The 22,421-nt window shown below is 69.0% G+C and overlaps 3 protein-coding genes across 8 annotated transcripts; 1 reads left to right on the top strand and 2 right to left on the bottom strand.

The window, feature by feature from the left end:
* Window positions 1–492: 492 nt before the first annotated feature.
* Window positions 493–5,480, bottom strand: ZFP41 (ZFP41 zinc finger protein). Of its 4 annotated transcripts, none has more exons than XR_006788148.1 (2): window positions 2,472–4,692; window positions 493–1,272 (listed from the first exon to the last, which is right to left on the bottom strand). XR_006788148.1 is itself a non-coding variant. In XM_045860952.1 (2 exons), the coding sequence occupies exon 2, from the start codon at window positions 3,574–3,576 to the stop codon at window positions 2,983–2,985; it is 594 nt and encodes a 197-aa protein (XP_045716908.1). In that variant the 5' UTR covers window positions 3,577–3,757; window positions 5,078–5,480; the 3' UTR covers window positions 493–2,982. The 4 variants fall into 4 exon arrangements, 3 of the variants coding, with proteins under 3 accessions (XP_045716908.1, XP_045716906.1, XP_045716905.1); XM_045860952.1 differs by adding an exon at window positions 5,078–5,480 and having other exon boundaries at window positions 493–3,757; XM_045860950.1 differs by having other exon boundaries at window positions 493–3,757; window positions 4,244–4,692.
* Window positions 5,481–7,523: 2,043 nt separating this feature from the next.
* GPIHBP1 (glycosylphosphatidylinositol anchored high density lipoprotein binding protein 1) lies at window positions 7,524–10,873 on the bottom strand. Its single transcript, XM_045861303.1, has 5 exons — window positions 10,854–10,873; window positions 9,709–9,777; window positions 9,002–9,148; window positions 8,006–8,119; window positions 7,524–7,907 (listed from the first exon to the last, which is right to left on the bottom strand). Exons 2-5 carry the CDS (start codon window positions 9,758–9,760, stop codon window positions 7,672–7,674), a joined length of 549 nt encoding a protein of 182 aa, XP_045717259.1. The 5' UTR covers window positions 9,761–9,777; window positions 10,854–10,873; the 3' UTR covers window positions 7,524–7,671.
* Window positions 10,874–18,454: 7,581 nt separating this feature from the next.
* On the top strand, window positions 18,455–21,176 carry LOC123833195 (lymphocyte antigen 6H). Of its 3 annotated transcripts, none has more exons than XM_045861323.1 (5): window positions 18,455–18,669; window positions 18,940–19,070; window positions 19,537–19,664; window positions 20,287–20,406; window positions 20,650–21,176. In XM_045861323.1, exons 3-5 carry the CDS (start codon window positions 19,598–19,600, stop codon window positions 20,883–20,885), a joined length of 423 nt encoding a protein of 140 aa, XP_045717279.1. In that variant the 5' UTR covers window positions 18,455–18,669; window positions 18,940–19,070; window positions 19,537–19,597; the 3' UTR covers window positions 20,886–21,176. The 3 variants fall into 3 exon arrangements, with proteins under 3 accessions (XP_045717279.1, XP_045717277.1, XP_045717280.1); XM_045861324.1 differs by having other exon boundaries at window positions 18,459–18,535; XM_045861321.1 differs by having other exon boundaries at window positions 18,455–19,070.
* The last annotated feature ends 1,245 nt before the right edge of the window (window positions 21,177–22,421 follow it).

Raw genomic sequence — 22,421 nt, 5'->3', positions numbered from 1 at the left:
CGGGGAAGCGTCCCCCCAGGGCTCGGTGACGGCCGCTCTCTCCCCTCCGGTGCTGCTGCGCGTCCCACACGCCACGCCGCTCGGTGTGGCCTGGTTTTGCACTCCAAACCGTAAAGATCAGGCCGGCGTCTCCTGGGACGCACTGCCCGCGCTCAGCGCTGTCCTGTCGAAGAACCAGCCTGTCCCTGTTGACCCTCGGCGGCGCCCGTCCCCGTGACGGGTGGCTGTCCTGCGTCTCGCCCCCTGCCCTCGCCTGTCGTCCTCCGAAGGACGGGGGAGGTTGCCCCACTTTCTGACCCCCAGCCCTCCCGCTCCCCGGGACAGGGGCCGAGGGGGACTCGCACCCGTGAGTGGCATTTTCACTGTCACTGAAGCTTACGTATGTCATCACTTTCAGTATTTTTTCAGGGGGTGGCTCACAAGGATTTCTTTTCCTGGAACGCAGGTTGAGTGCCCCTGGCACAACAAAACACCCGAGAGCAGAGGTTCACGTGGCAGCCCTGGCTTCCGAGCTGGAGCAGGAGCAGAACCCGGCTCCCTGGCCCCCGCCCCCGAGGCGCCCGGCTGGGCCGCCACCGCTGACTCAGCAGGGACGGGACAGGGCCCGTCTGTCCGCCCAACACGACAGGGGGCCAAAGAAGACCGCGAACTGTTTAGGGTGAGACGTGCGCTTTCTCTGATCACCGTGCACCGAATCTGTAAAAGTTCCAAGGGCACTATCTTGTTAGGTATCTTTCTGTTGCTCCCCAGGTTGATTCGGTTGGAGGGAGCTGCCGTCCCGTCCCGGGAGAGGCGGTGAAGGCCGTCAGCCTGCAGGGAGCACGCCCCCCAGACAGCGCGCACACGGGTGGAGAGCGGACGCCCTCAGGCCCCTGGTCGGGGCGGGCCAGCGCTGCCCCGAGGCCTGCGCACCTGAGGTCACTGGGCTGCGGCAGCTGCCCCATTCACATCCGAGGAAACCGAGGCACAGGGGGTTAAGCAACCTGCCTAAGGTCCCACGTCTCCAGAGCGCGGGGTCAGGTTGGCAGCCCCTGGCCCGAGAGCTTCTGCCCTTGGCCACCTGCTTCCCCTCCAGAAACCAGACACCTGATCAGCTTGAGTTTTCTCCCTCCTACGGAACTGACGAGGATCAGGACCCACCTGCCTGCCGCTGGAGGCCGGGGAGCGGGCCGTCTGGGCGCTGCTGGGAGCCTGCGTAGTGCACCTGCAGGAAGGGCTCCGCCAGCCTCGCCTCCGCCTGCCAGTCCCCTCCAGGGGACCCTCCTGTCGGCCCTGAGTGTGGAAAAGACATGTGTCGCAGCATCACTCATAGTGAAGGCGGTGGGTCACGATGCAGCCTCAGAAACCAGTGCTTCCTACGCACGAGGGTGTGCGGCGCCGCCGCACAGAAACCACCGTTTTCCTACGGCGTAAGGGGCGGGTGGTGACGCACGCTGCGTGCTCTGCAGCAGCGCCGCAGTGACTGCGCGCATCGCGGGGGGCGAGCTCACGCACCCTCCGTCCAGCCCGGCCCAGCCCGGCTCTGTAGAGCACACGATACGGGCGCACGGCTGCGCTCCTCCGCTTCCGCGCCGTGGGCGGCCGCCGTCGCAGGTGATGGCGGAGCTGATGACGGAGACCTCGCGGCGGCAGAGCCAGCCCAGAACAGGCGTGGGCTGGCCCTTCACAGCTCTTGCGGTCACTCTCGGTGCGCTCGCCTGCACCGTCACCTCTGGTCTCCAGGAGACGCCCGAGCATGAGCCGCAGGCCTGTGACCCCGTGCCTCGGGACGTGGTGTGGGCCAGCCACCGGCCCGCTCGAACCCGGGAGCTCCGACACGGGCGTGGCCCGGCCACCCGGCGGGCAGTCCAGACCCGAGGTCTGCCAACCTCCCGGGAATGTCCTTCAAACGTGGGGTCGCGCGTCTGTGTCTCCGCGAGGCCGGCTTCTGGCACCTGCTTCCGAAGTTCCGCCTCGTCAGGTCTCATTTCCAGAACAGCGAGAGCGCGTCCCGGGCGGGGGGGGGGTGGTGGTGGGCGGGATGCTCCTCGCACACCCTGGGGCCAGCCGGGGCCCAGCTCAGGTGGGTGTCACGACGTCACAGCTTCTAGAAAGACCAGGAGTAGCGCCAGGCCACCGGAGCCCCTCCCGTGTCTGGGCCCCTCCCGTGCCGGAGGAGGGGCCTGTCTTCCCGGAGCGCAGGCCTTCTCAGGAGACAGAGTCCCCAGAGCCTCAAGCCATTGTTGGTTTTGGGTCCGATGGAGTGAAAATGTAGGCACCATCCTTTTCCGAATAAAAAGCCTCGTTATCTCCGGGTTGACGGTCTCCTCGCCCCCTTAGACTGTCTGGAGGTTCTGGGACAAGCGGCACAGCCCTGGAGAGCGGAGCCCCTCGCAGACCACTCCCGAGGGAGACCCGGGCGGGCCCAGCACGGGGACGTGACCGGGGGTGGGGTGGAACCTGGGGGCCAAGGTCAGAGCTGCGGAACTCACCTGCACAGAGAGCCCAGCCCTGGAGCCGGGCACGCGGCCACGCACAGCGGGCTCCTGCGTGGGAGGTGCAGGCTGGGGGAAGCTGCCATCGGCAGACGGGGCCCCGGCCCGTGGCCGTGGAAGGAAGCTCCCACGCAGCAGCCTTCAGGCCCCAGGAGCCCTGCCCCATGTGGCCCACGTGGTCTGTGTAAATCAGGCCACTTATCCGGGATGGTGGCCGGGCCGAGAGGACACGTGTCACAGGGCGTCTAGTTCCTGGGGATGGGGCTGAGTTCACGGGCTGAAGGACGGTCACCGCAGCCAGCCAAGGGGGGACAGCGGTCCTCCTGGAAGACTGCCGTCTGGCTCAGGGCCACAGGCCTCCTGCTGCCTGCACGGGGACGGGCCGGGGACCCAGTGGGCCAAGGGGCTGCAGGCCAACATCCCCTGGAGCAGGCGAGAGGGCTGCAGCCACGGCAGGTGCCCGGCAGCGGTGGCCGCCGGAGGAGCCGCCCGGCCAGCTTCGCCGCGCTCAGTGCTTCCCCCGGGGGTGCCGCTTCCGGTGGCGGATGAGGCAGGAGCTGTAGGCGAAGGTTTTCCCGCACTCCTCGCACCCGTACGGCTTCTCGCCCGTGTGAGTCTTCTGGTGCTTCAGGAGGTTGGAGCCGCAGTTGAAGGCCCTCCCGCAGGCGCCGCAGGTGAAGGGCTTCTCCCCCGTGTGGACCCTCCGGTGCTTGGTGACGTCGGAGCTGTGCCGGAAGCTCTTCCCGCACTGGGCGCACTGGAACGGCTTCTCCCCGGTGTGCACCCTCTGGTGGCGGGCGTGGTCCGTCTTGTGCCTGAAGACGCGCCCGCACTCGCCGCACTCGTGGGGCTTCTTCCTCTGGAAGGGCACGAACACGGGGGCGCCCTCGAAGTCATCTCTGAAGGAAGCGTCGAAGGCGTTGAACATGTGGGCTTCGGCCTCGGCGCTCAGGCTGAGCTCCTTACTGTGCTTTTTAGCCAGGGCGGCCCTCCTGCCGGGCCCTCCGGCCCCGGACGCCTTCCGGTCCTTGGCGGCGTCCCTCCGCACAGCCGTGTGCTCCCTGAGGCCCTGCGTCATCTTTTGGCCTGTGCGCTTTTCCATCTTTCCGTTCCCCGGGGAGGAAGGGCCGTGGGACGCCCGTGAGGGCTAATGGAACGGGCAGGGCACCGTTCTCCTCTCCCGCTGGGCAAATTCCTTTCTTCGTGGCCACTCCTCCAGCGAGGCCCTGCCTCAGACACAGCTCCCCACTGCTCCGGGCTCACGCGGCGGCTGGAGCAGGAACCTGCAAGGGAGAGCGGAGAGGCAGCAACCCCGCGGCCGCCACAGGAGCCGGAGCGTCAGACGGGCGTCTGGGCAGACACGCTGAGCTCTTTCCCGAAGGAGGACTGAGGGAGGGGCCGGGCCCATGGGGATGTAGCTCCCTTCGCCTCCCTGCCCCTGTCCTGCGGTCTGCACATCTAAGGAGCGTCTCGGACTGGACGAGGCCTCACGGAACCCTGGGTTCCCAGGACCCCGCCCCCCGCACTCCGAACCGTGTCCTGCCTCTGTACACGGCACCTGCTCGGTTGCTGACCGCGGCGTTTTCTTCCTCCACCAGGGCACGAGGCCTCCCCACCCGTGTCCGGGAGGGCTGACGTGTGCCACACGCCAGCCTCTACTCTGTGGTCCCCAAACTGGAGTTGCTCGGTCCTTCTCCACTTCCTATGGGACCAGGACCCTCGCTGGGCCCGGCCCCCTCTCCAGCTGCCTGCAGGAGCCTGGGCCTCACCGAGAGACCGCATCACCAGTGGTTTGAGCTCCAGGGACAAACATGCACCCAGTCTGCTGGGCCCTGGCCTGCAGGGGCCAGTGGCTGTGCTGAGGAGGATGCGAAGGGCCTCGAGCTGGGCAGCGCCCCGCCCAGGACAGAGCCTCGCGGGCCGCGCGCGCAGGGCCAGGGGCGACGCCTTCACCTCCATCCGCGCGGGGCTGGTCCTCGCTCAGCCTCGCCCTCCACCGGCGGCGCCTGGAGCTGAGGTGGGGAGGCCGGCGCCCTGCGCCGGGGCCCACGCCACGCCGGAGTGACCCCGGGAGTCCGTGGCTGGAAGCGGGCTCCCTGGAAGGGGCGCCACCCTCGCTGAGCGCCGCCGCACACCAGTACTCAGCGGAGCAGCAGGACCACCGAGTAGCAGGACGGCCGAGCCCGCCGCAACCGCCAGCCGCGGGCCACGCGCCTTCCCGGGCCGCTCTAGGAGGCGGGACTCCGGGCCTCTCGGTGGTGGCCGCGGAGGGCTCCGCCCCTGAACCCGCTCCTCCCACTCGTCTGGGACCCCTCACTGATCCCCGAGCCCCCTCCTTCACCCCTGCGGCCCCCGTTCACTCTTTTTTTTCAATATATATATATATATTTTAGATTTTACGTATTTATTTTTACAGACAGGGGAAGGGAGAAAGAGAGGGAGAGAAACTGGTCAGTTGCCTCTCGCGCGCCCCCAACCGGGAACGAACCGGCAGCCCAGGCCAGTGCGCGGACCGGGAATCCTAGGCTCGGAGGTCGGCGCCCACCGGAGCCACACCAGCCAGGGGCCCGCCCTCGCTCTCCCGCGCACCCCAGCGCACTCACCCCTGCGTCCCGCTCCTCTCGGGTTCTCTCTGGCGGGAATGATGAAGTAAGGGGGAGCCACGAGTGCACGCTTCCCGACGTCACTCCCTGCACAGCGCCCCCGCCCCCGCCGATTCTCCGAGGCCTGGAGACCCAGCCCTGGTCCCACGGGCAGCCCCGCTCGGAGCCCCTGCACACAACCGCCAGCCTCCTGCTCCCGCGGCCTCGGACGCCAACGCCTGCGTGCTGGACAGCGCCTGCCTGCTGGCGCGCGCGCCCCGGCCGGACCGCCAGGCAGTCCCGGGCACTGCAGTCCCGGGCACTGCTCCGAGACGCGTGCGGGCCTGAGTCCTCCCCTCTGCTCCGCAAGCTCCTGCCCGGACCCAGGAGCGCGGACCTGCCCCGGCCCATTGGGCCCTGCAGCCCCTGCAGCCCCGGGTCTTCCTGGGGGGCGGGGGCGGAGTGGCGGGGGGGTGGGCACTGTTCAGAGTCTCTGTCCTCAGGAGTATCCTACTTTGGGTCCCTGCCCCACTCTCAAGGTCTGGAACAAGGACAGGAAATGAGACCGCGGCCACCTGCTTCCCGTGCTGGCCGGAGGAACTTCCCAGGAGCCAAGAGTGGGTGGGGTGGGGGGAGCGCAGGAGGGCAGGTAACCCAAGGCGGGGCACTCAGGCACCCGGGACAAAATGGATCTGGGCGGGGGGGGGGGGCGGGAAGCGGGGAAGGGGACCCGGCACCTTCCCACATCTTTGGGGAGGTCGGAGGCTGCATGGAAGGGAGGGCTAAGGAAGGTCTGCTCCCCGGGTGGGCGGACCCCAGAGGCCGCAGGCTCCAGCTGGCGGGTCGTTTGAGCCCCGAAAAGAAGGGAACACAGTGTCCACCCGAGCTTCCTCCCGGAGCCAGGGAGTACAGGACGACGCAGGTCCCCGGCGCAGCCCCGGGGGCTGGTTTGGGGGGGGTGGTGGCGAGGCAACTTGGGAAGGAGTCCAGCCTAGAGAGCTCACTGGTTTCTTTCCCATTTGGGGCCAGTGGGTGGGGTGGGGGTCATCGAAGGGAGAAGGGCCAGAGGGCTGCGCCGATGCCGATGCCGGGAAGAGGGGTAGAGGGACGAAAGGACGCCTCCCGCAGGTGAGAGCTCCAGGGCCTGGGCCCCGGCCCGGGGGCAGAGCAGGGCCCTGAGGCAGGCGGGCTGACAGGCTTGCGAAGGTCACACGGTGGGGGAACGGCCAACTCAGACCCGAGGCCTGGCCGCGGCCTCTCGGCCTTCCCCTTCACCGTACGGGGCCCGAGTCCCACTGGGAAGCCTCAGCAGCATCTGAGCGGCAGGGCAGAGCCCTTACCCCAGGCCTTAACAGGGGCTGTGCGGGAGGGTGTGCCCAGGAGTGTGCATGTGCACGTGCATGGGTGAGCGCCCACGAAACAACCAGCTGCAGCGCGACAGAGGTGCGCCCACTCCCAGGCGACAGGGTCCTGGGTCCGGCAGTGCGGGGCTGGTGTGGTGGCTCCAGGTCATCCGTGACCCTGGCCCCTTCACCAGGCTGCCCTGCCTGGAACCCTGCGTGCTGCCTCATGGTGCAAGGTGGATGCTGAGCTCCGGCCATCGTCCCAGCCAGCAGAAGGGCTGAAGGGGAAGAAGGCATGCCACCTTCACCTAGGGGGTTCGCCCCTCACCTCCAGCTAGACCTGAGTTTCCTGTGAGGGAGGAGGGGAAGGGGGCAGCGGGGCGGCGCCGCGCCGCCTGCCGGGGGGGGGGGGGGAGACAGCGGGCGGCAGAGGCCTCCAGACCTCCCGGGGAGGCTGAGCGGTGAGGGCCCGGGGGGCCGCTAAGCCTTGCTCCACGGAGCGACTGCTCTGACGGAGGGACTGAGGCCCAGGCCGGCCGCCTCCCTCCGCCGCCCCAGGGCTCTGTCCTGGCACCGGCCCCTAGTGGAAGCCGAGTTGGGTGCGGGCAGAAAGGCCCAGGGCACAGCGGCTGGCGCGCAGCCCAGCCCAGCCAGGGCAGATGCCAAGGGAGCCACAGGGACAGACCCGCCCCGTGTGGCGCAGGAAGGGCTGGGCTCCCCTGCCCACCCCCTCCCACTTCCTGCTCTCCTCAGCAGCCCCCAGGCCTGTTCTGGGCCCCTCCTCCACCGTCCTCCCCACCCCCCCTCCCCTCAATCTACACCCACCGGGCTGGGGGGTGCTGGCTGGCAAGTCCCCCCTCAGCCCACCCTCCCGTCTCACGCTTTCCTCCTGTCAGCTCCCCTGCATTCACTCCACCTCCTGCCCAGCCCGGCCTCTGCAGCCTCCCTCCCAAAAGCCCCCTGGGGGGGCTGGGAGGCAGGTGAGTGGATGGAGGCAGGAGGCTGGGGAGAGAGGGGTGTGGGGCTCCCCCAGGCACACAGGGGGTGGCCGAGGCCCGGACCCAAGGCCGGCAAGCAGTGGCAGGGGGGCGAGGAGGCCAGACTGAGGACACGCAGAGGGCCTGGGAGGGGCGGGGGCCGGCTGTCCGAGTTTATTCTCCAAAGCGGGTGGGTGGGGTGGGGTGGGGTGGGGTGGGGAGAGCGGGGCACAGCCTCGGATGCGGCCCTGGCCCCGGGGACGAGCCAGGCTGGGGTGGAGGGGAGCCGCCGAGCTCAGGACCCCATAGCCCCGAGGCCAGGGAGGAGGCTGAGCAGGAGGGCAGTGGCCACAGTTTCGGAGCTGCCCTGGGGGCCCCCCGCCCCAGTGCCAGGCTGGCTCTGCCAGGGCGGGGTGTTGCACAGGTTGGTCTGGCAGCAGGTCATGGTTATCAGGGTCCCGCCTGTCATCCTGGTGATGGGCTTGCACTCGGCCGAGCACCACCCCGAGTAACTGGTCAGAGGACCGGATCCTGGGAGGGGGGCGGAGAGAGGGCGGTCAGCCCGGACGTCTGGGTCGGGGCGAGGCCCCACGAGGCATGCGCCCTGCGGGTGCCTGCCTGCCGCTCACCTGTGTCCCCTTCGGAGATGATGGTGTTGCAGAAGGGCTTGTCTGGGTGGCAGCTGTGCGTCTGGTGGCAGTGCTCCTGCTGGGGCAGGCTCTGGCAGGCGTAGCACTGCAGCCCTGGGGACAGGCAGGCTCTGCTGCGGCCACCGTCCCCGGGGCCCCGGCTCCCAGGGCCGGCCCCGTCCCCTCCAGACCTGCCGATGCCGGCCCATCCGCCTGCCTGCCTCGGCTGGTGCCCGCAGAGCCAGCTCTGCTGTTGGGCCCGCCTGCCGGGCCCCCTCCCGAGGACTGGCCAGCAGAGCCCACCCCGGCCACGGCCTGGGGGCCGAGAGCCCACGGGGAGTGTGGAGGCGGGCGCTGGCTGTGGGGAGGGGCCTGCCGGGGGTGGAGGCAGAGGCGAGCGGGGAGCCGCAGGCCACGCAGGTCAGGTCGGTGGTGCCCACGGCTCCGCTTGGTCCCCGTGGGCGGGACGGGGGGGGTGGCCCCAGCCGTCGGGGGTGGTGGCAGGGTGAGCGGTGGGGATGGGGTTCTCCTCTCCCTCTGGCTCCCTGTCCCCGGCAGGAGCCCACCCACACCCTTGCCCCGGGGTGGTCCCACTGCCCCCCCCCCCGCCCCTCAGGGCCAGACTGCCCACATCTTTCCGGTGGAATCCACACCCAGGGCCTTGGTGTCCACAGGCCCCTCCACGCCAGGGCCGCATTGCACCCCTCTCTGCCCTAGCACCACCGCCTGCCCCTGCTGGCTTCTTCCCTGGGCGCCTGCTCTGCGCAGCCGCTGAAGGTCACAGTCAGGGTGAGAGGGGAGGGGTGCTGCCTGCTGAGCGTCAGGGCCCCCACCTCACCCCCTGCCCCGCCCCACGGGGAGGTGGGCCCACCGGCAGCCTGTGCCCGACGGTGCACACCAATCACTCCAGCCCCGGACCTGGCCAGGGAGCTGGGGCGCCCCCAAGAAAAGCTGAAAGAGAGAGGGCCCGTGCCTCGGCGGGGGAGGGGCGGGTACCTCCTCCTCTGCTGCCCGCAGGCGCGCCGGCCTCCTCGTCCTCGTCCTCGTCCTCCTCCTCGTCCCCCTGCTCGTCCTCGTCCTCGTCCTCCTCTGTGTGGTCCAGGTCGTCCTGTGCCTGTCCTCGCCCCGGCTGCGCGGGGGCACCTGTGAAGCCCCATCCTCAGGCACAGAGGATGCACTCTCGGCGGGCGCCGCGCCCCCACCCCTACACCTGTCCCCCGCCCCCCCACCCCCCGTCCATGTCCCAGGCTGCTGCGGTCTCCGGTCTCCGGGTCCCCGCTGGCCCGGCCAGGCTGACTCACCGCGTGTGGCCCGGCACCGTCCTTGCAATGCCGCCTGCCGGGCCGGCCCTGTCTGGCAGCCCCACCCCAGCCCTCAGGCCTGCCGGCCCGGCCGTGCTACAGGAAAGGAAACTGAGGCTGGGAGAGGGGAGGGGACCTGGAAGCTTGTGTTTCAGAGAGGCTGAGACTTGGGCTGAGGGGAGGGGAGCCCATGACCCTCCCCTGGGACTGGCTGGGGCGGTGGGGGGCCGGGAGGGGGGTGCTGCGGAGATCTGGAGGTCTGGGGCAGCCCGGGGCGGCTCCCCTCCCCTCCCTCCGGCCTCAGACTGCAGCCTCACTCCCTCTCTCTGCCCAAACCAGGTCTGGTCCTCAGGCGGGGGTCCCTGTCCCCGCCCTGCTGCAGGGTGGCCCCCGCCCCGGTACCTGGCTGTCTGCACAGCAGCAGGGCCAGCAGAGCGGCCATGAGCGCCTTCATCCTGCCGGGGTGCGGGCCTGTGGGAAGTGAGGCAAAGGGAACAGCTGGGGGCTTCCTGGAGGCCTCCGGGCCCTGCCCCCCGGCTCCAGCCTCCAACAATTGGCCGGTTTCCTCGACCCGAGGGACCAACCGGAGGGACGGGGGAGGGAAGTCCCTGTGGCTGGCCTCGGGGAGTCCTGGCCATCCCAGCTGCCTGGCACGTGGGCCTTGGGGGCCCAGCCCCCGCCGCACAGCCTGCGAGCCTGGCCCTGGGCTGCCGAGACCCCTGATGACCCCCTGCCCCGTGTCTGGACGCCGGGGAACCGGGCCCAGGCCCCACAGCTGCAGGAGCTCGGCGTCACCGCAGCTGCAGGTCATGGGCCTGGCCCCTTCCACCCCGAGTTGCCTCTCTGACCTCCCACGGCCTCTGTGAGAGCCTTTCAGACGAACTCACGGCACATGCCCGCCCCACACGGCCCCGCCCCACATGCTGCTCACCGGCTGCCTGGAATGCGCCTCCCCTCTGCCGCCCACCCACACCCTACCCTTCCCTGACCTCGGGGCGCCCCTGCCCAGCCCAGGGGCACCCTCTGAGCCGGGCTGTCCAGGTGAGCCCTCAGGGGCCTGGGCGAGAGGCCCAGGCTGGCCCTGCTTCTGCCTCCTGGTCTTTTTCCGTTTTTTTCCACTTTACAAAAACGTGGTAAAATGCACACAGTATAAAGTGCCGTCCTCACCGTTTTCGCGCGTCCAGTTCAGGGGCAGGAAGCCCGGCGACTGCGCAGGGCGACCGCCAGCACCGGCACCTGCAGGCCTGGGTCAGCACTGCGCACTCGTCACACCCTGGCTTCCAGCCCCGAGGTGACGGCCACCGTTTCACCTCCTCCCTCTGCGCCCACCCGAGACTCGAGGGACCGAGTGGGAACACGCGGGGCCCGTCCCTCGGGCACTGGTTTCTGTCGCTGGGCGTGGAGGCTCCCAGGCCCGTGCACGCTGGGGCGCCCGCCGGAGCCGCCCTCCCGCGTGGGGCTGAGCAACCCCTCCCCAGGGCGCCAGCGCCCCCCACACTCCGTCTCCTCCTCCCCCCGCGGCGGGCACGGGCACGGCGGCTGCTTTCCTTTCTGGCCGCTGGGAACACGGCGGGCGGCTGGCGCTGGCGTCGCTTCCGCCCCCGCTCCGGTCCCCGGGGAAGGACCCCACGCGGACTGGCTGGATCTCTCGGCGGGTCGGCTCCATTTCCGCACAGGGGGCCTCTCTTTCTGCGTGTCAAGGCAGTTGAGTGTCTTACAGCAGAAAAAGAAAAGCAAACTTTTAGCCCTGGCTGGTGTAGCTCAGTGGATTGAGCGCGGGCTGGGAACCAAAGTGTCCCAGGTTCGATTCCCAGCCAGGTTACATGCCTGGGTTGCAGGCCATAACCCCCAGCAACTGCACATGGATGTCTATCTCTCTCTCTCTCTCTCTCTCTCTCTCTCCCCCTCCCTCCCTCCCTCCCTTCCCTCTCTAAAAATAAATAAATAAAATCTTTTAAAAAAAAAGAAAAGCAAACTTTTGAAAATCCTTTTCTTTCCTTAATTTTCTACCCAGATTCCCTCCTCATCCCCTTCCTTGAGGGAAGGTCTCCTGTGGCAGGGGCTGAACTTTCATCCCACCAAGCCCGGGCTTGCCACGTGGGGACACAGCCAGAGCGCCCACCTGGAGGGTGGCCGGGCTCTGCACCCTCCCCGCCCACGGGCCCCACCCCCAGCCCCCACCGAGGGGTGCTGTGTCGCCGCCAGCAGCCTGGAGCACCAGCCCCTGCTCAGCAAGGATGCATCTTGCATGTCCTTTTTTGCACTAGACACCAGTCTCCCTCAACTGACGGTAACACAACAAACAAAACGCTCAAAATTCTATGCAGGGCCCTGGCTGGTGTGGCTCAGTGGACTGAGCGCCGGCCTGCGAACCAAAGGGTCGCCGGTTCAATTCCCAGTCAGGGCTCATGCCTGGGTTGCAGGGCAGTTCACATTAATGTTTCTCTTCCTCCCTTACCGTCTCTAAAAATAAATAAAATCTTAAAAAAAAATTCTATGCAGGGATTCTGCGCAGCCAGGGACAGGAAGGAAGAAGCTCATGTCCTGAGCCAGAAAAACAGTGCACGGGTGAGGCCCCGCTGGCAAGCGTGCACCCACGCCGCCGTCTGTGTGAAAAGGGAGCAAAGGTCCCTCTGTGTGCTGAGGCTGTGAGCTCCGGGCGCCACCTGGGCCCGCGGCCCTGTCTCCAGGCCGCCTGCCAGGCCCCTTCTCCTCCTGGGCCCGCAGGGCATTTGGGCTGCCCACATCGGCCCCCCCTCCCCAGACGCTCCAGGCCACGCCCACCTTTCTCCGGCGGTGTGACAGGCAGCACCAGAGGGTCCCTGCAGAGCTGGCCACTGACAGCAGCTTGCCAGTGCCCACGCAGGGGCTCCACCCCCAGCCCCCTCGCAGCCTGTGCCCTGAGCTGGACCGACCCTCCTGCCGATAGCCTGGGCCCCACGCTCCTCCTCCTCCAGCTGGGCCCAGGGGCCTGGTGCTCCCCCCCTCGTGTCCTGACCCGCAGCTTTTGGGGCCCCACACTGAGCTAGGCAGGGCTCCTGCCCCCCCACCCCCCCTCCCCGTCTCTCCAAGCAGGCTGGAGCTCCAAAAGGGCCACCCGCCCTTGTCGCATCTGTGTCCTCGCTGGTCCGGTCCCTGGGCCTGGCCCCCGTGGACCGTGTAGGGGCGGGACAGACTGCAGCCTCAGGGCGACCACGGCCAGGCCGGCAGGTCAGCAGGGCAGACAGCACAGGTCCCGGGGCTGGGGGGCCGCCCTGGGGGTGCACGGAGGCCCCTCGGTGTGGGGACACGTGCCTGGAGGGCTAAGGCGTTGGAGCTGGCGGGTGAGACAGTCCTCTGTGGGGGATGCGGCGCCCAGGGAGCAGCGCCCAGCCGGAGCCGCCCTGGACCCGGCCCCGATGCCCAGGCCAGCACTGACTTTTTCCAAGTCCTAAACTTTTTTTTAAAGACATTTTTAGAGGAATCTTAGGTTCCCAGCAAAATTAAGGTACAGATATTTCCCCTGTTCCACCCCCCCCCCCACACAGGACCCCCCCAGGGCTGACATCCCTGTGGGGCCCGGACCTGCGTTCCCACGATGAACCTGCACCCACGCGGCGCGGCCGCCCAGAGCGCACGGCTCACACCAGGCCCCCCGGGGTGCACACTCGGTGGGTTTGCGCAGGTGTGCGAGGGCGCATGTCCGTCGTCGTCCGGTCACACGAGCGTTTCACTGGCTGGGGTGGCTCAGCGGAGCGAGTGCCAGCCTGCGGACTGAAAGGTCGCTGGTTTGGTTCCGGGTCGCGGCACAGGCCTGGGCCGCGGGCCAGGCCCCCAGGCGGGGGCGCGAGAGAGGCCGAGGGTCAGGGTATCTCTGGCGCACAGACAGTCCCCTCCCTGTCTTTCGCCCTCCCTTCCCATCTTTCTAAAAGCGGATAAATGGGATCTTAAAAGTAAAGCCGTGACCCCGCGCTCACCTGCTCGTCCTCCCGCCCAACCCCCGGCCCGCGCTGCAGCCGGAGTCACACCCTGCGCCCCCTCTGGCCGCCCTCTTCACTCCGGAACGTGCATGTGACACGGTTCCTCCAAGTCGCGCGGCTGACGGCTCATTTCTCCCTAGCCCCGAGTCCTGCTCCGCTGCCGCACGGGCCGCAGTTCATACCGACGTCCGCCCGTCCCTGCTGAAGGACCCCGCGGCCGCCTGGAGTGCGGCCGAGGACGAGCTCGGCGGCTGTACACCAGCGTCGGTCCGTGGGCAGGGGTGCTGCGGCCGTGAGCTTCCGCCCCTTGGGGTAAACGCCGGCAAGGCGGCGGTGCCCCAAACACCCACCTCCCTCCTCTTGGGGACCCACCCACCGCCCCAGGGGGGGCCGGCTCTGGGGAGGGGGCTCAGGTCTGAGGCTACCACTGGTGTCCCCCAGCCTCCGCTGCAGGCTCAGTGGGTGCGCTCCCGACCCCGCACTGGGCCCCGTGGTGCGCAGAGCGCCCCCTGGTGGGGCCTCCAAGACCTTTGGTAGGTGCCCCCCCCCCGCCCCCGCCCGACCCAGAGCGGAGAAATGGAGGCAGCAGGGCCCGCACTGCAGGCGCTGCGCCACTGAACAGACCCGCCGCCCGCGTCCGATCTCCCCGGACTCCGGCTCGGCCCACCCGGGGGTCCGCCGAGAGGCGCAAGGAGCCCGCGACCCGCGTCCATCACGCTCTATCGCAACCGTTTCTGCTGCACGAATCCCTGCGATTGCCCTCGTTTCCTTCCTTCTGTTCCCGAGGCTGCCTCTGGCTGCCTGGGATGGGGGCGCAGAGCAGGGGTCTGCGGCCGCCTCTTGCTGCGGGACGGCACCGACTGTGCCCGCTGGCCCTCTCCGTCCGAGCGAGGTCTTTTTGCCCCCAGCGTGTACTTGGCTGTGTCTCCAGGAGGGCAGTTGTCCACGGGGGGGCCTGCCACCCCTTGCACGCAGGAACCGCTGATGAAACTGTAAAGCAGGCGCTTTCCGCTGCCGTCGCTCTGCGAGGCCCTTCCAGATCTTTCCGCCTACTCCCCTGAACCCCGAACACCCGCTCCTCTGGTGCTCGTGCACCTCCCCCTGCCACCCTCCCTGCTCCAGGTCACGTCGCCCCTGCCGTCCTGTCGCTGCCCTTGGCTGAGGACAGGAGTCCATCGGGGTTGAGGTCTCCTGCTCCCCTCTGCTGCCCAGCCAGGGGGAGCCCCGGCCCTTGGCACCCTCACTCCCAGTGGCCTTCCCTCTGCTTCAGCTCGCCGGCCGCTCCCGTGGTCACATCGGCACGGCCACTCTTGGCCGCCCGCCTCTCTGCCTCCACACCTCCACCCTCAGGGTGGGGCCGGGAGGGGGATGCCGGGAGCCTGTGAGATGCTTCTGTGTTCTCCGAGAGTTAGGGGGTGAGGCTGTGACCCAGGGGGAGGAGGGGGAGGTCCCTGCTGTCCACGCCCCCACCTGCCTTCCTGGGGGTCTCAGGAGACGCCTGGCCCCCCTCCGGCATCCCTCACTGCCCACCCCCTCCTGGCTCAGCCCCTCAGTCAGCTCCCGTGGTGAGCGACACCCCCAGCCCAGCGCCACCGGGTCGCTGGGGCCCCAGGAAAACGGCAGACCTCACCCGCTGGCCTCAAACCTCCGAGGGTCGAGGGCCGGGGGCCCGCAGGCCGTGGTCCGCTCATTCCCTGGTTCCCTCCGCCGTCGGGCAGTCTCTGGGCGCTCTTCTCGCGTGTCCGTCCTCAGCCGGCGCCCTGGACCACACGGGGTGGGGTGCTCCAAACTGACCGCTGACTCCCACCTGCCTGCCCCTCCCTGGCCCCGCCTGGTGTGCCCCTTGCCATGGCGCGGGGTCCTCTGCGCCGGGCAGGCATCAGTCCCGTGCCCCTCAGGTTTCTTCCCCCCAAACTGCTTCCTGGGGCACCTTCCTCCCCGGGCCTCACCCCCTTCGCCAGGGCACAGGCAGGCGTCCGCGTCCGAGGGTCCTCCTGTGCTTGGCCCACGTCCTTGCCTTCTCCTCTGTCCTGCGAGACCCCCCCAAGCGACGAGCCACAAGCTTGGTGAGCTGGAACAACTCGAACCCTTCCTAGCGCCCCGCCGTCCTGGGGGGTGGCCATGCCTCCCCGGCCTCCGCCCCAGAGCTGCCTCCCCTTTCTCAGAGGACAGACACCAGGATGCCTTCCTCCCCAGATCTGTAACTTAGCCCCACCCACAGACTCTTTTCCAAATAAGGTCACAATCCCAGGTCGGGGGGCACAGGATTTGAACATCTTTTGGGGGCCCCCATTCAGCCAAGCACACGCCTTGTCCCCTCGCTATTCTGAGGGCCCCTGGGGTCAGGGATGGTCTCCGTCTCAGGAAACGTGCTGTGTGAGTGACACAGTGTCCCCTGGGCCCTTGGCGGGCCCCCAGGGGAGCCAGGTAACACGGCCGCAGTCTCAAAGGCCTGGAGGGATGAGAAACGCTGGCAGGAAGCTCAGCAGCACCTCTCCCCGTGACCCGACCCTCGCCCGCTTCCCCGCCGGGCTGCCCCAGAGGCCCTGCCCCCTGCTTCTGGGAGCCAGCCACACCGGCCGTCGGCTGGAGAGCGGTGGCCTCTGACACTGTGCCCGGCTCTGCCCACCTGGGGGGTGGCTCTGCTGTGGGCCACGCCCGCCGGTCATCCTGGATCCTGAGCACAGCATCAGACGTGGGCCATGGCCAGAGTCGCCCCAGGCTGCGGGGAACCCCCAGGTGTCACCCAGCAGGGCAGGAGCCCAGGGCCCCCGCGCCAGGACCTGGGCATCCGGGCCAGGTCAGGCTGGGAAGGGGGAGGGCGAGGCCGGCGGTCACCGGCTCCCTGTGGGAGCTGTCCACACTGGGGGTGGGGTCAGGGCTGCACGGTGACTTGTCCGGCTCTCATTCATTCCGAGGGGCTGTGGTTCCTGTGAGCAAAGTCCCGGCAGGCGGAACTGCCCCAGGCGCCCCAGGAGGAAGGCAGAGCAGCCTGAAATGGGGATGGGCATCTCCGTTTCCCCGGCAACCAAGCCCAGCCTGGGAGCGCTCGCTCGGGTCTCTGCTCTCCGGGAGCAGCTGCAGTCCCGGTGGTGGTGGTGGTGGTGGTGGAGGCCCCAGCCCCTCGGACATCACTCTCGGGCCGGCGGGCTCCTGCCCCCAGTGCCGCCACCGGGCTCACGCCAGGCCCCGCCCGCCTGTGTCATCTTCGGCTGCATAACAAATGACTCCAAAACTTCGGGGCTTAAAACAACACCATCCGTGGCCTCAGCGTCTCGGACAAAGTCAGAACTGGGGAATGGCTTCGGGGTCAGCAATCAGTGATGTCTGTAGAAATGGGACCGGAAGGGGTGAGGCCGGGGGGCCCAGCATTGCCTCACGGTACAGAGGTCGCTGTGGCCAGGGACGCGGGTGCAGAGGCGGAGACACAGATGGGGACACATGTGGGCGCACGCGGCCTGTCCAGGAGGTGCCCACTCATGCGCCGTGAAAAGTAGAGACATTTACTGAAGAAGATACAAGACACTCTGTACACAGGACAATGACCCCTCAGTCCCCGCGAAAGGAGGCACCTGGGGACCTCACACAGTTCTCCTGATTGCCAAGAGCTGTCCCATCACATTCTCCTGAATCTCATCGACCATCTGAAATCTCTTCCCGTTCAAAGGTGATTGTAGTTTTGGGAAAAGCCAGAAGTTGCAGGGCGCCAAATCCGGGCTGGAGCAGGGCTGAGTCACCTGGGTGATTGGATGTTTCTCCAAAACTCTCTGCAGAAGACGTGATGCATGAGCAGGTGCATTGTTGTGACGAAGCTGCCAGTCACCAGCTGCCCAGAGCCGCGGCCTTCCGAATCATCCGAATAGTTTCCATGGAGGAATGTTCAAACTTAATGCAAATTGGACGCAGATTCGTGGCTCTGCTCACTCAGTCATTTCGACTACGACGACCACACAGGACACGTGCTCACTCAACGGCGTCTACCGCCCCCACCGACTAGTGCAGTGAAGTCGTCATTGTTCACACACGTGCGTTCCAGCCCACCGTCCTGGGCTGCCGGGTCGCATCGATGTCACGAAAACTGTTCTCATCATATTAATAATGGCTGGATATTTTGCAGGCAGACCTGACTTCCTGACCCTGTGTGTGTGTGTGTGTGTGTGTGTGTGTGTGTGTGTGTGAAGGGGCGGAGGGAGAGAGAGCGGGAGAGAGACATTTATTCTAAGGACTGGCTCATGCGTTTATGGAGGCGGGCAAGGCCTCCTAGAGTTTCTTCCTTTCTCCTTTTCTCATGTAAGCGTGCTCAGTTTGGACAGTGATCGGCCCTTCAGTGCATCTTGAAGCCGTGAGGCAGGTGGGCTTTACACTGTGTCCCGGACACTTCGAGTGGGAAAGTCACTGCCTCTGCCGAGTCCCGCTGTGCAGGGCGTTTGCTGGTTTTCACCTTCGAGCTCACGTTAGAGTTCTGCTGCGTCTGTGGGAACCGCCGCTCCGACACGGGCTGCTTGTCCGTCTCCTCCTCCGCCCCCACTCCTCCCCGGCGGCCGGAAAGTGGGGAGGTGTGCAGGCTGGGGAGCCAGGTGGCTGGGTCCCAGCGTGGGCCGTGTGGCTGGCCGCTGGGTCACTGTGTGACCTTGGGCAGGGGCCGCAACCTCGGGGCCGCGTGGTGTCCGCATCTGTAAGACGGACCACAACCCCGCCTGCAGGGCGCTGAGCGGCGAGCGACCGCACCACAAGGGTTTAGCGCGCACACTGTGTGCTCCGCGAACGCCGTGAGTGGCGCGTCTCACGACGACAGGCCAGCGACAATCATTTGTCTTGAGTAAGGTTCAGCGACCCTCTTCTCATCTTGCTGTGGGGGTGCGCCTAGGGCAGCGCCAGGCCGACAGCGGGCACCCCATCCACATTTCCCGGACAGACGAGGCCAGGCGGAGAGCAACGCCGCCCCCGCTGCACCGTAGCTGTGGTTTACTCAGGGCCCAGCGGAGACCGACTCCAGCCGGACCGGAGGGCGCAGGTGCCGAGGCGCAGCAGGTCGGAAGCTGGGTGGGGGCGGGGCTTGGGGTGGGGCTGGGGGGGGGGGGTGGGGTAGGGGCAGAGACAAAGCTACGACCGCAGCCCAAGGGCCGCGCCGTCCCGCCCAGGGTGTGGGGATTGGGGTTGGCTGCGGCTGCTGGCGCCGGTCGCGGGGATGCTCAGGGGAGAAGCGCCCTGAACGGCCGCGGGCTGGGGAGGGGCACGGCTGCCGCTCTGTGAACCCGGACCTCGCGCCGGTACCTTTGCTCGCTTCCTCTCTCCCTCCCTGCGTCTTTGTGCGTTTCGCTTCCTTTCACAGTAAACGCTCTTCCGAGAAATTCCAAGGGGATCTCAGCCAACCGGAGGGGGAAGGGATGCCTCCCGCGCCTGGGTAGGGGGAGGTGGAGGCCGTGGAGGGAGCGGGAACTGGAGAGGGCGAGCGCGCGGGCGAGCGGCGCCGGCTGGCTTAGGGCACAGGGCGGTAGCGGACAGAGGCCGGGGCTCCGACCTCAGAGCCCCGGGCGCCCCGGCAGCGCGTCTCCCGCCGCCCCCGCCCCCTCGCGCCCCCGGCCCAGCCCCGCCCCGCCCCTCGCGCGGGGTCCGCGTCTGCGGCTGCGTTCCCCGAACGACGAGGAGGCTGCGCCCGGGTTCCGGTCCGCAGGGAGAGCGAAGGACACCGCTGCCCGCGCCGCCAGCACCGCGCGCTCCACCCTGAGCGTCCGAGCGCCGACACCCCGGGGATGTGAGTGCGCCCCTCCGACCCGTGGCCTGCACTCCACTCTCCGACCCTCGGTGAGCGCTGAGGCGTGCGAGGGGGCGGGGGGAGGCGAAGGGAGGCGGCTCCGCGCGGGGTCCCCGGCCGCCCAGCCCAGGGGTGCGGGGTGGAGACGCGGCGTGCGCCCCTCCGCCCACAGCAGGTACGGTTCTCTCGCACCTTGCCCTTTCCTCTCCCGACGCACCCACCGCTCCCCGGGAGGAGGAGAGGGCGCGCCCCGACACCCCTTATCCCACAGGGGCTGGGCGTGCGGTGGGCGCCTCTCCGCCCGTCGCCGGCCAGAGGGCAGACCGGTTTCCGCCGGAGGGCACGGCGCGGCGGGGGGCGCGGCGGGGGAGGGGCTGGGGGTGGGCCTCTTCGAGCTCCCGCGCGACCCCGGCGGCGGATTCCCGGGAGGGGGTTGCATTCCGAGGCCAGGAAAGGAGATGGTCCTTCGGACCGGCCCGGGCGCCGTGTCTGCTGACCCAGGCTTCTCCCTGCCAGGCGTGCGCCCCAGAGGACCCCCACCCGCAGCGCCCGTGCCTTCGCGAGGCCCACCTGGAGCATGCCGCCCGCAGCCATGAAGGGCCTCAGCCTGGCACTGCTGGCCGCCCTGCTGTGCTCTGCGCCCGGTGAGTTCGGGCGGGCCGACCCGGAGGGTGGGTGCGCGGAGAGAGACAGCGGGGCTGTGGGGCCGCCAGCCTCCTCCCGCCCACCCCAGCGCTCACTCAAACCCGCAGCCCCTCCTGGGCCCCTGCGACCCCAGCCGGGCCCTCACCAGCGTGGGCCCAGGTGGCGCCACTGCACTCCCAGCCCCCTGGGTCTCTCCGGCTCCTGGGGGCACAGGGCACCCCTCCTTGGGTCCTGCACGGATACCCCGAGAATGCAGGGGGCCTGGGCTCCGCCACTCACAGAGCCCCACCTAGCTGCCCAAGTCCTGTTTGGTCCTTGGAAACTTAGAACCAACAGGACTCTGGGAAAGGAGGGGGCGTGGGAGGGTGGGAGTGCCGAGGAGGGCCCCTGGGTGTGAGGGGCTTGCGTGTGCAGGTGCGCCCGCCCAGGGGGCCCGGGAGGGGCAGGGGGGCTTCCAGGGCCCGTCCTCTGGGGCCCCGGTCACTGCCGGCCGGGGGCTGGCTGCCCGGCCGCCCACAGCCCCGTGGCTCTCCTAGGAGCACCGGCGGCGGGCAGGCAGGAGGGTGCAGGGGGCCGGCCGGCCTGGCTCCCGTCACCCTCCCTGCCCCTCGGCCCGCCCAGCTCGCGGCCTGTGGTGCCAGGACTGCACCCTGACCACCAACTCCAGCCAGTGCACCCCGAAGCAGTGCCCGCCGTCCGACAGGGTGTGCGCCAGCGTCCGCATCACCGACCCCAGCAGCAGTAAGCCAGGGCCCGGCCCGGGGGCGAGGGGGGGCACGGGGCCTGCTGTGTGACCGACCGTGAGCCGGTGCCGGTCCTGTCCGGCCCTGCCCCCCACGGTGGCCCTCTCCCCGTCACTGGGGACGGTGTGGGTGGGGACAGCGCCCCAGCCCTGCTGCTCCAGGGCCCCCGGGGCCAGGCCCGGGCAGGAGGCAGAGAGGGCCTCTGTGGGCTCCCACTTCAGGCCCCCCCCGCCATCCCCAGGCCGGAAGGACCACTCGGTGAACAGGATGTGCGCCTCCTCCTGCGACTTCGTGAAGCGACACTTTTTCTCGGACTATCTGATGGGCTTCATCAGCTCGGGGCTCTTGGAGGTGGACGTGGAGTGCTGTGACGAGGACCTGTGCAACGGGGCGCCCGGGCCGGGCGGCGGCCCCTGGGCCCTGGCCGGGGGGCTCCTGCTCAGCCTGGGGCCCGCCCTCCTCCGGGCGGGGCCCTGAGGCCCCTCCCCTGCCCCCTGCCCGGGGCTTCTGAGCGGGTGCCCCCGGCCGGTGGCTGCCCCTCCTCTGCCCCGCCCGGCTGGGGGCAGGGGCAGCCTTGGCCAGGCTCCACCACCCTCTGTGGCCCTCGCCCCTCCCTGTCTCCCCACCAGCTCCGAGTCCCGGCCAGCAGGGCGCCTGCTGGACACCAGCGTCCCTCGGGTGGGCCGGACATCTGGGGGTGAGGGCAGGGGGCTGGGACCTCCAGTCGCTGAGGGGTGGCCAGGCCCAGCTCAGCGGCTTGGCTGTGAGGGCGTCTTCTGCTGAGAAATAAAGTGGCTTCTGCGTCTAGAGAGCTGGCTCTCGGCCCGGGTGTGGGGGGCACGGGCGCCCACAGGGGGTGGGAGTGGGATGCTGGGAGGGAGCGGGGGCACCCACACCAGGGTGTGGGGCTGTGGTGCCGGCCGCCTGGGGGGGCTTGGGCCTGGCGAGATCGGGGAGCAGTGGGGCGGGGGCAGGGCCTCAGGGTGGGCCTGAGGGGGAGGCCCCAGCCGCCCCGGCCTCACTCTGGCCCACACAAATGCGGGGTGGGTGTGCACACAGCCCCCCGAGCCAGTGTCTGCACCCACGCTCACGCCCCTGGCCTGCACCCACACTCATGGGCCCTCTTCCCCAGACACCCCCTGCCCGCCGGGGGTCCTGGAGGCCAGGGCCTGGGCAGGGGCTGGGGAATCCCACCCCCGTGTGGGATGGCACAGAGGCGCTGGGGCACTTTGGGTGGGGGAAGGCAGGGCAGGACCCCTGGAGGTGAGCCCTTCCTGCTCCAGCCTGGCCTCTGAGGTCCTGTCCCTGCACCCAAGTCCAGCCAGGCCTCCTGTACCCACTGGCCGTGTGGCCCTGCCCTGTGGTCCAGGCTCACCGCGTGACACTCGGCGGCCACTCGAGGCTTCCTCTGGGTCAGGTCCCCGGCCAGTCCTTCCTCTTCCCTGTGTGGTGGGCCCAGGGCTCGGTCAATTCCGGGCCCTGGACTCCTCTGTGCTCTGCGACGCGCCCCCTCCTGCCCCTGCCCGGTGCCCAGCAGCGTGTGCCCCCCCCACCAGCACCCGCTGCTTCGGGGCCCCGGGACAGCGCTGCTGGCCGAGACGTGGGGCAGCGCACTGTGGGGGGGGGGCACCTGAGGAGAGGCCAGGAGCGGGCGCCTCGGTGGGCAGCGGGAGCCGGGGGTCCCAAGGACTCAGACCGGCTCTGATGCCCACCTCTGCGCGCTGGATTCACGGTTCGAGGGAGGCGTTCAAACAAGCAGGAAGGGTGTTCTCCCAGCTCTGGGAAGAAGGCTGTCCGGTCAGAGATGAGCGGGGGCTCCGGGGGGAGGTCTCAGCTCCCGCTTCCCGAATGTGGGGCCTGTGTCCCCACCTCCCGACACCCCCACGACGGACCGTGGCGGCAGGGACGGCGTCCACAGTGCGGGGGAGGCGCTGGGTCTGGTGGGCGCACGGGCGCGCCCCAGCTGTGTGCCCCTCGGCGCTGAGCGGTTCCCAAGGATGTCCGTCCGTCCGT

This window comes from Phyllostomus hastatus, unplaced genomic scaffold (assembly GCF_019186645.2).
Source record: "Phyllostomus hastatus isolate PE091 unplaced genomic scaffold, TTU_PhHast_1.1 phas_scaffold_21, whole genome shotgun sequence".
In the NCBI taxonomy this organism is placed as follows: Eukaryota; Metazoa; Chordata; class Mammalia; order Chiroptera; family Phyllostomidae; genus Phyllostomus; species Phyllostomus hastatus.
Note: the sequence above shows the minus strand (reverse complement) of the source record. Positions and strands in the feature narration are given on the sequence as shown.

Coding starts and splice junctions, on each gene's coding strand:
- ZFP41 (XM_045860952.1), bottom strand. CDS start 3,576: ATGGAAAAGCGCACAGGCCAAAAGATGACGCAGGGCCTCAGGGAGCAC.
- GPIHBP1 (XM_045861303.1), bottom strand. CDS start 9,760: ATGAAGGCGCTCATGGCCGCTCTGCTGGCCCTGCTGCTGTGCAGACAG. Junction 9,149..9,708: donor GCTGCTGTGCAGACAGCCAG/GTACCGGGGCGG, acceptor GGGGCTTCACAG/GTGCCCCCGCGCAGCCGGGG. Junction 8,120..9,001: donor TGCGGGCAGCAGAGGAGGAG/GTACCCGCCCCT, acceptor GCCTGTCCCCAG/GGCTGCAGTGCTACGCCTGC.
- LOC123833195 (XM_045861323.1), top strand. CDS start 19,598: ATGCCGCCCGCAGCCATGAAGGGCCTCAGCCTGGCACTGCTGGCCGCC. Junction 19,665..20,286: donor CCTGCTGTGCTCTGCGCCCG/GTGAGTTCGGGC, acceptor CGGCCCGCCCAG/CTCGCGGCCTGTGGTGCCAG. Junction 20,407..20,649: donor CATCACCGACCCCAGCAGCA/GTAAGCCAGGGC, acceptor CGCCATCCCCAG/GCCGGAAGGACCACTCGGTG.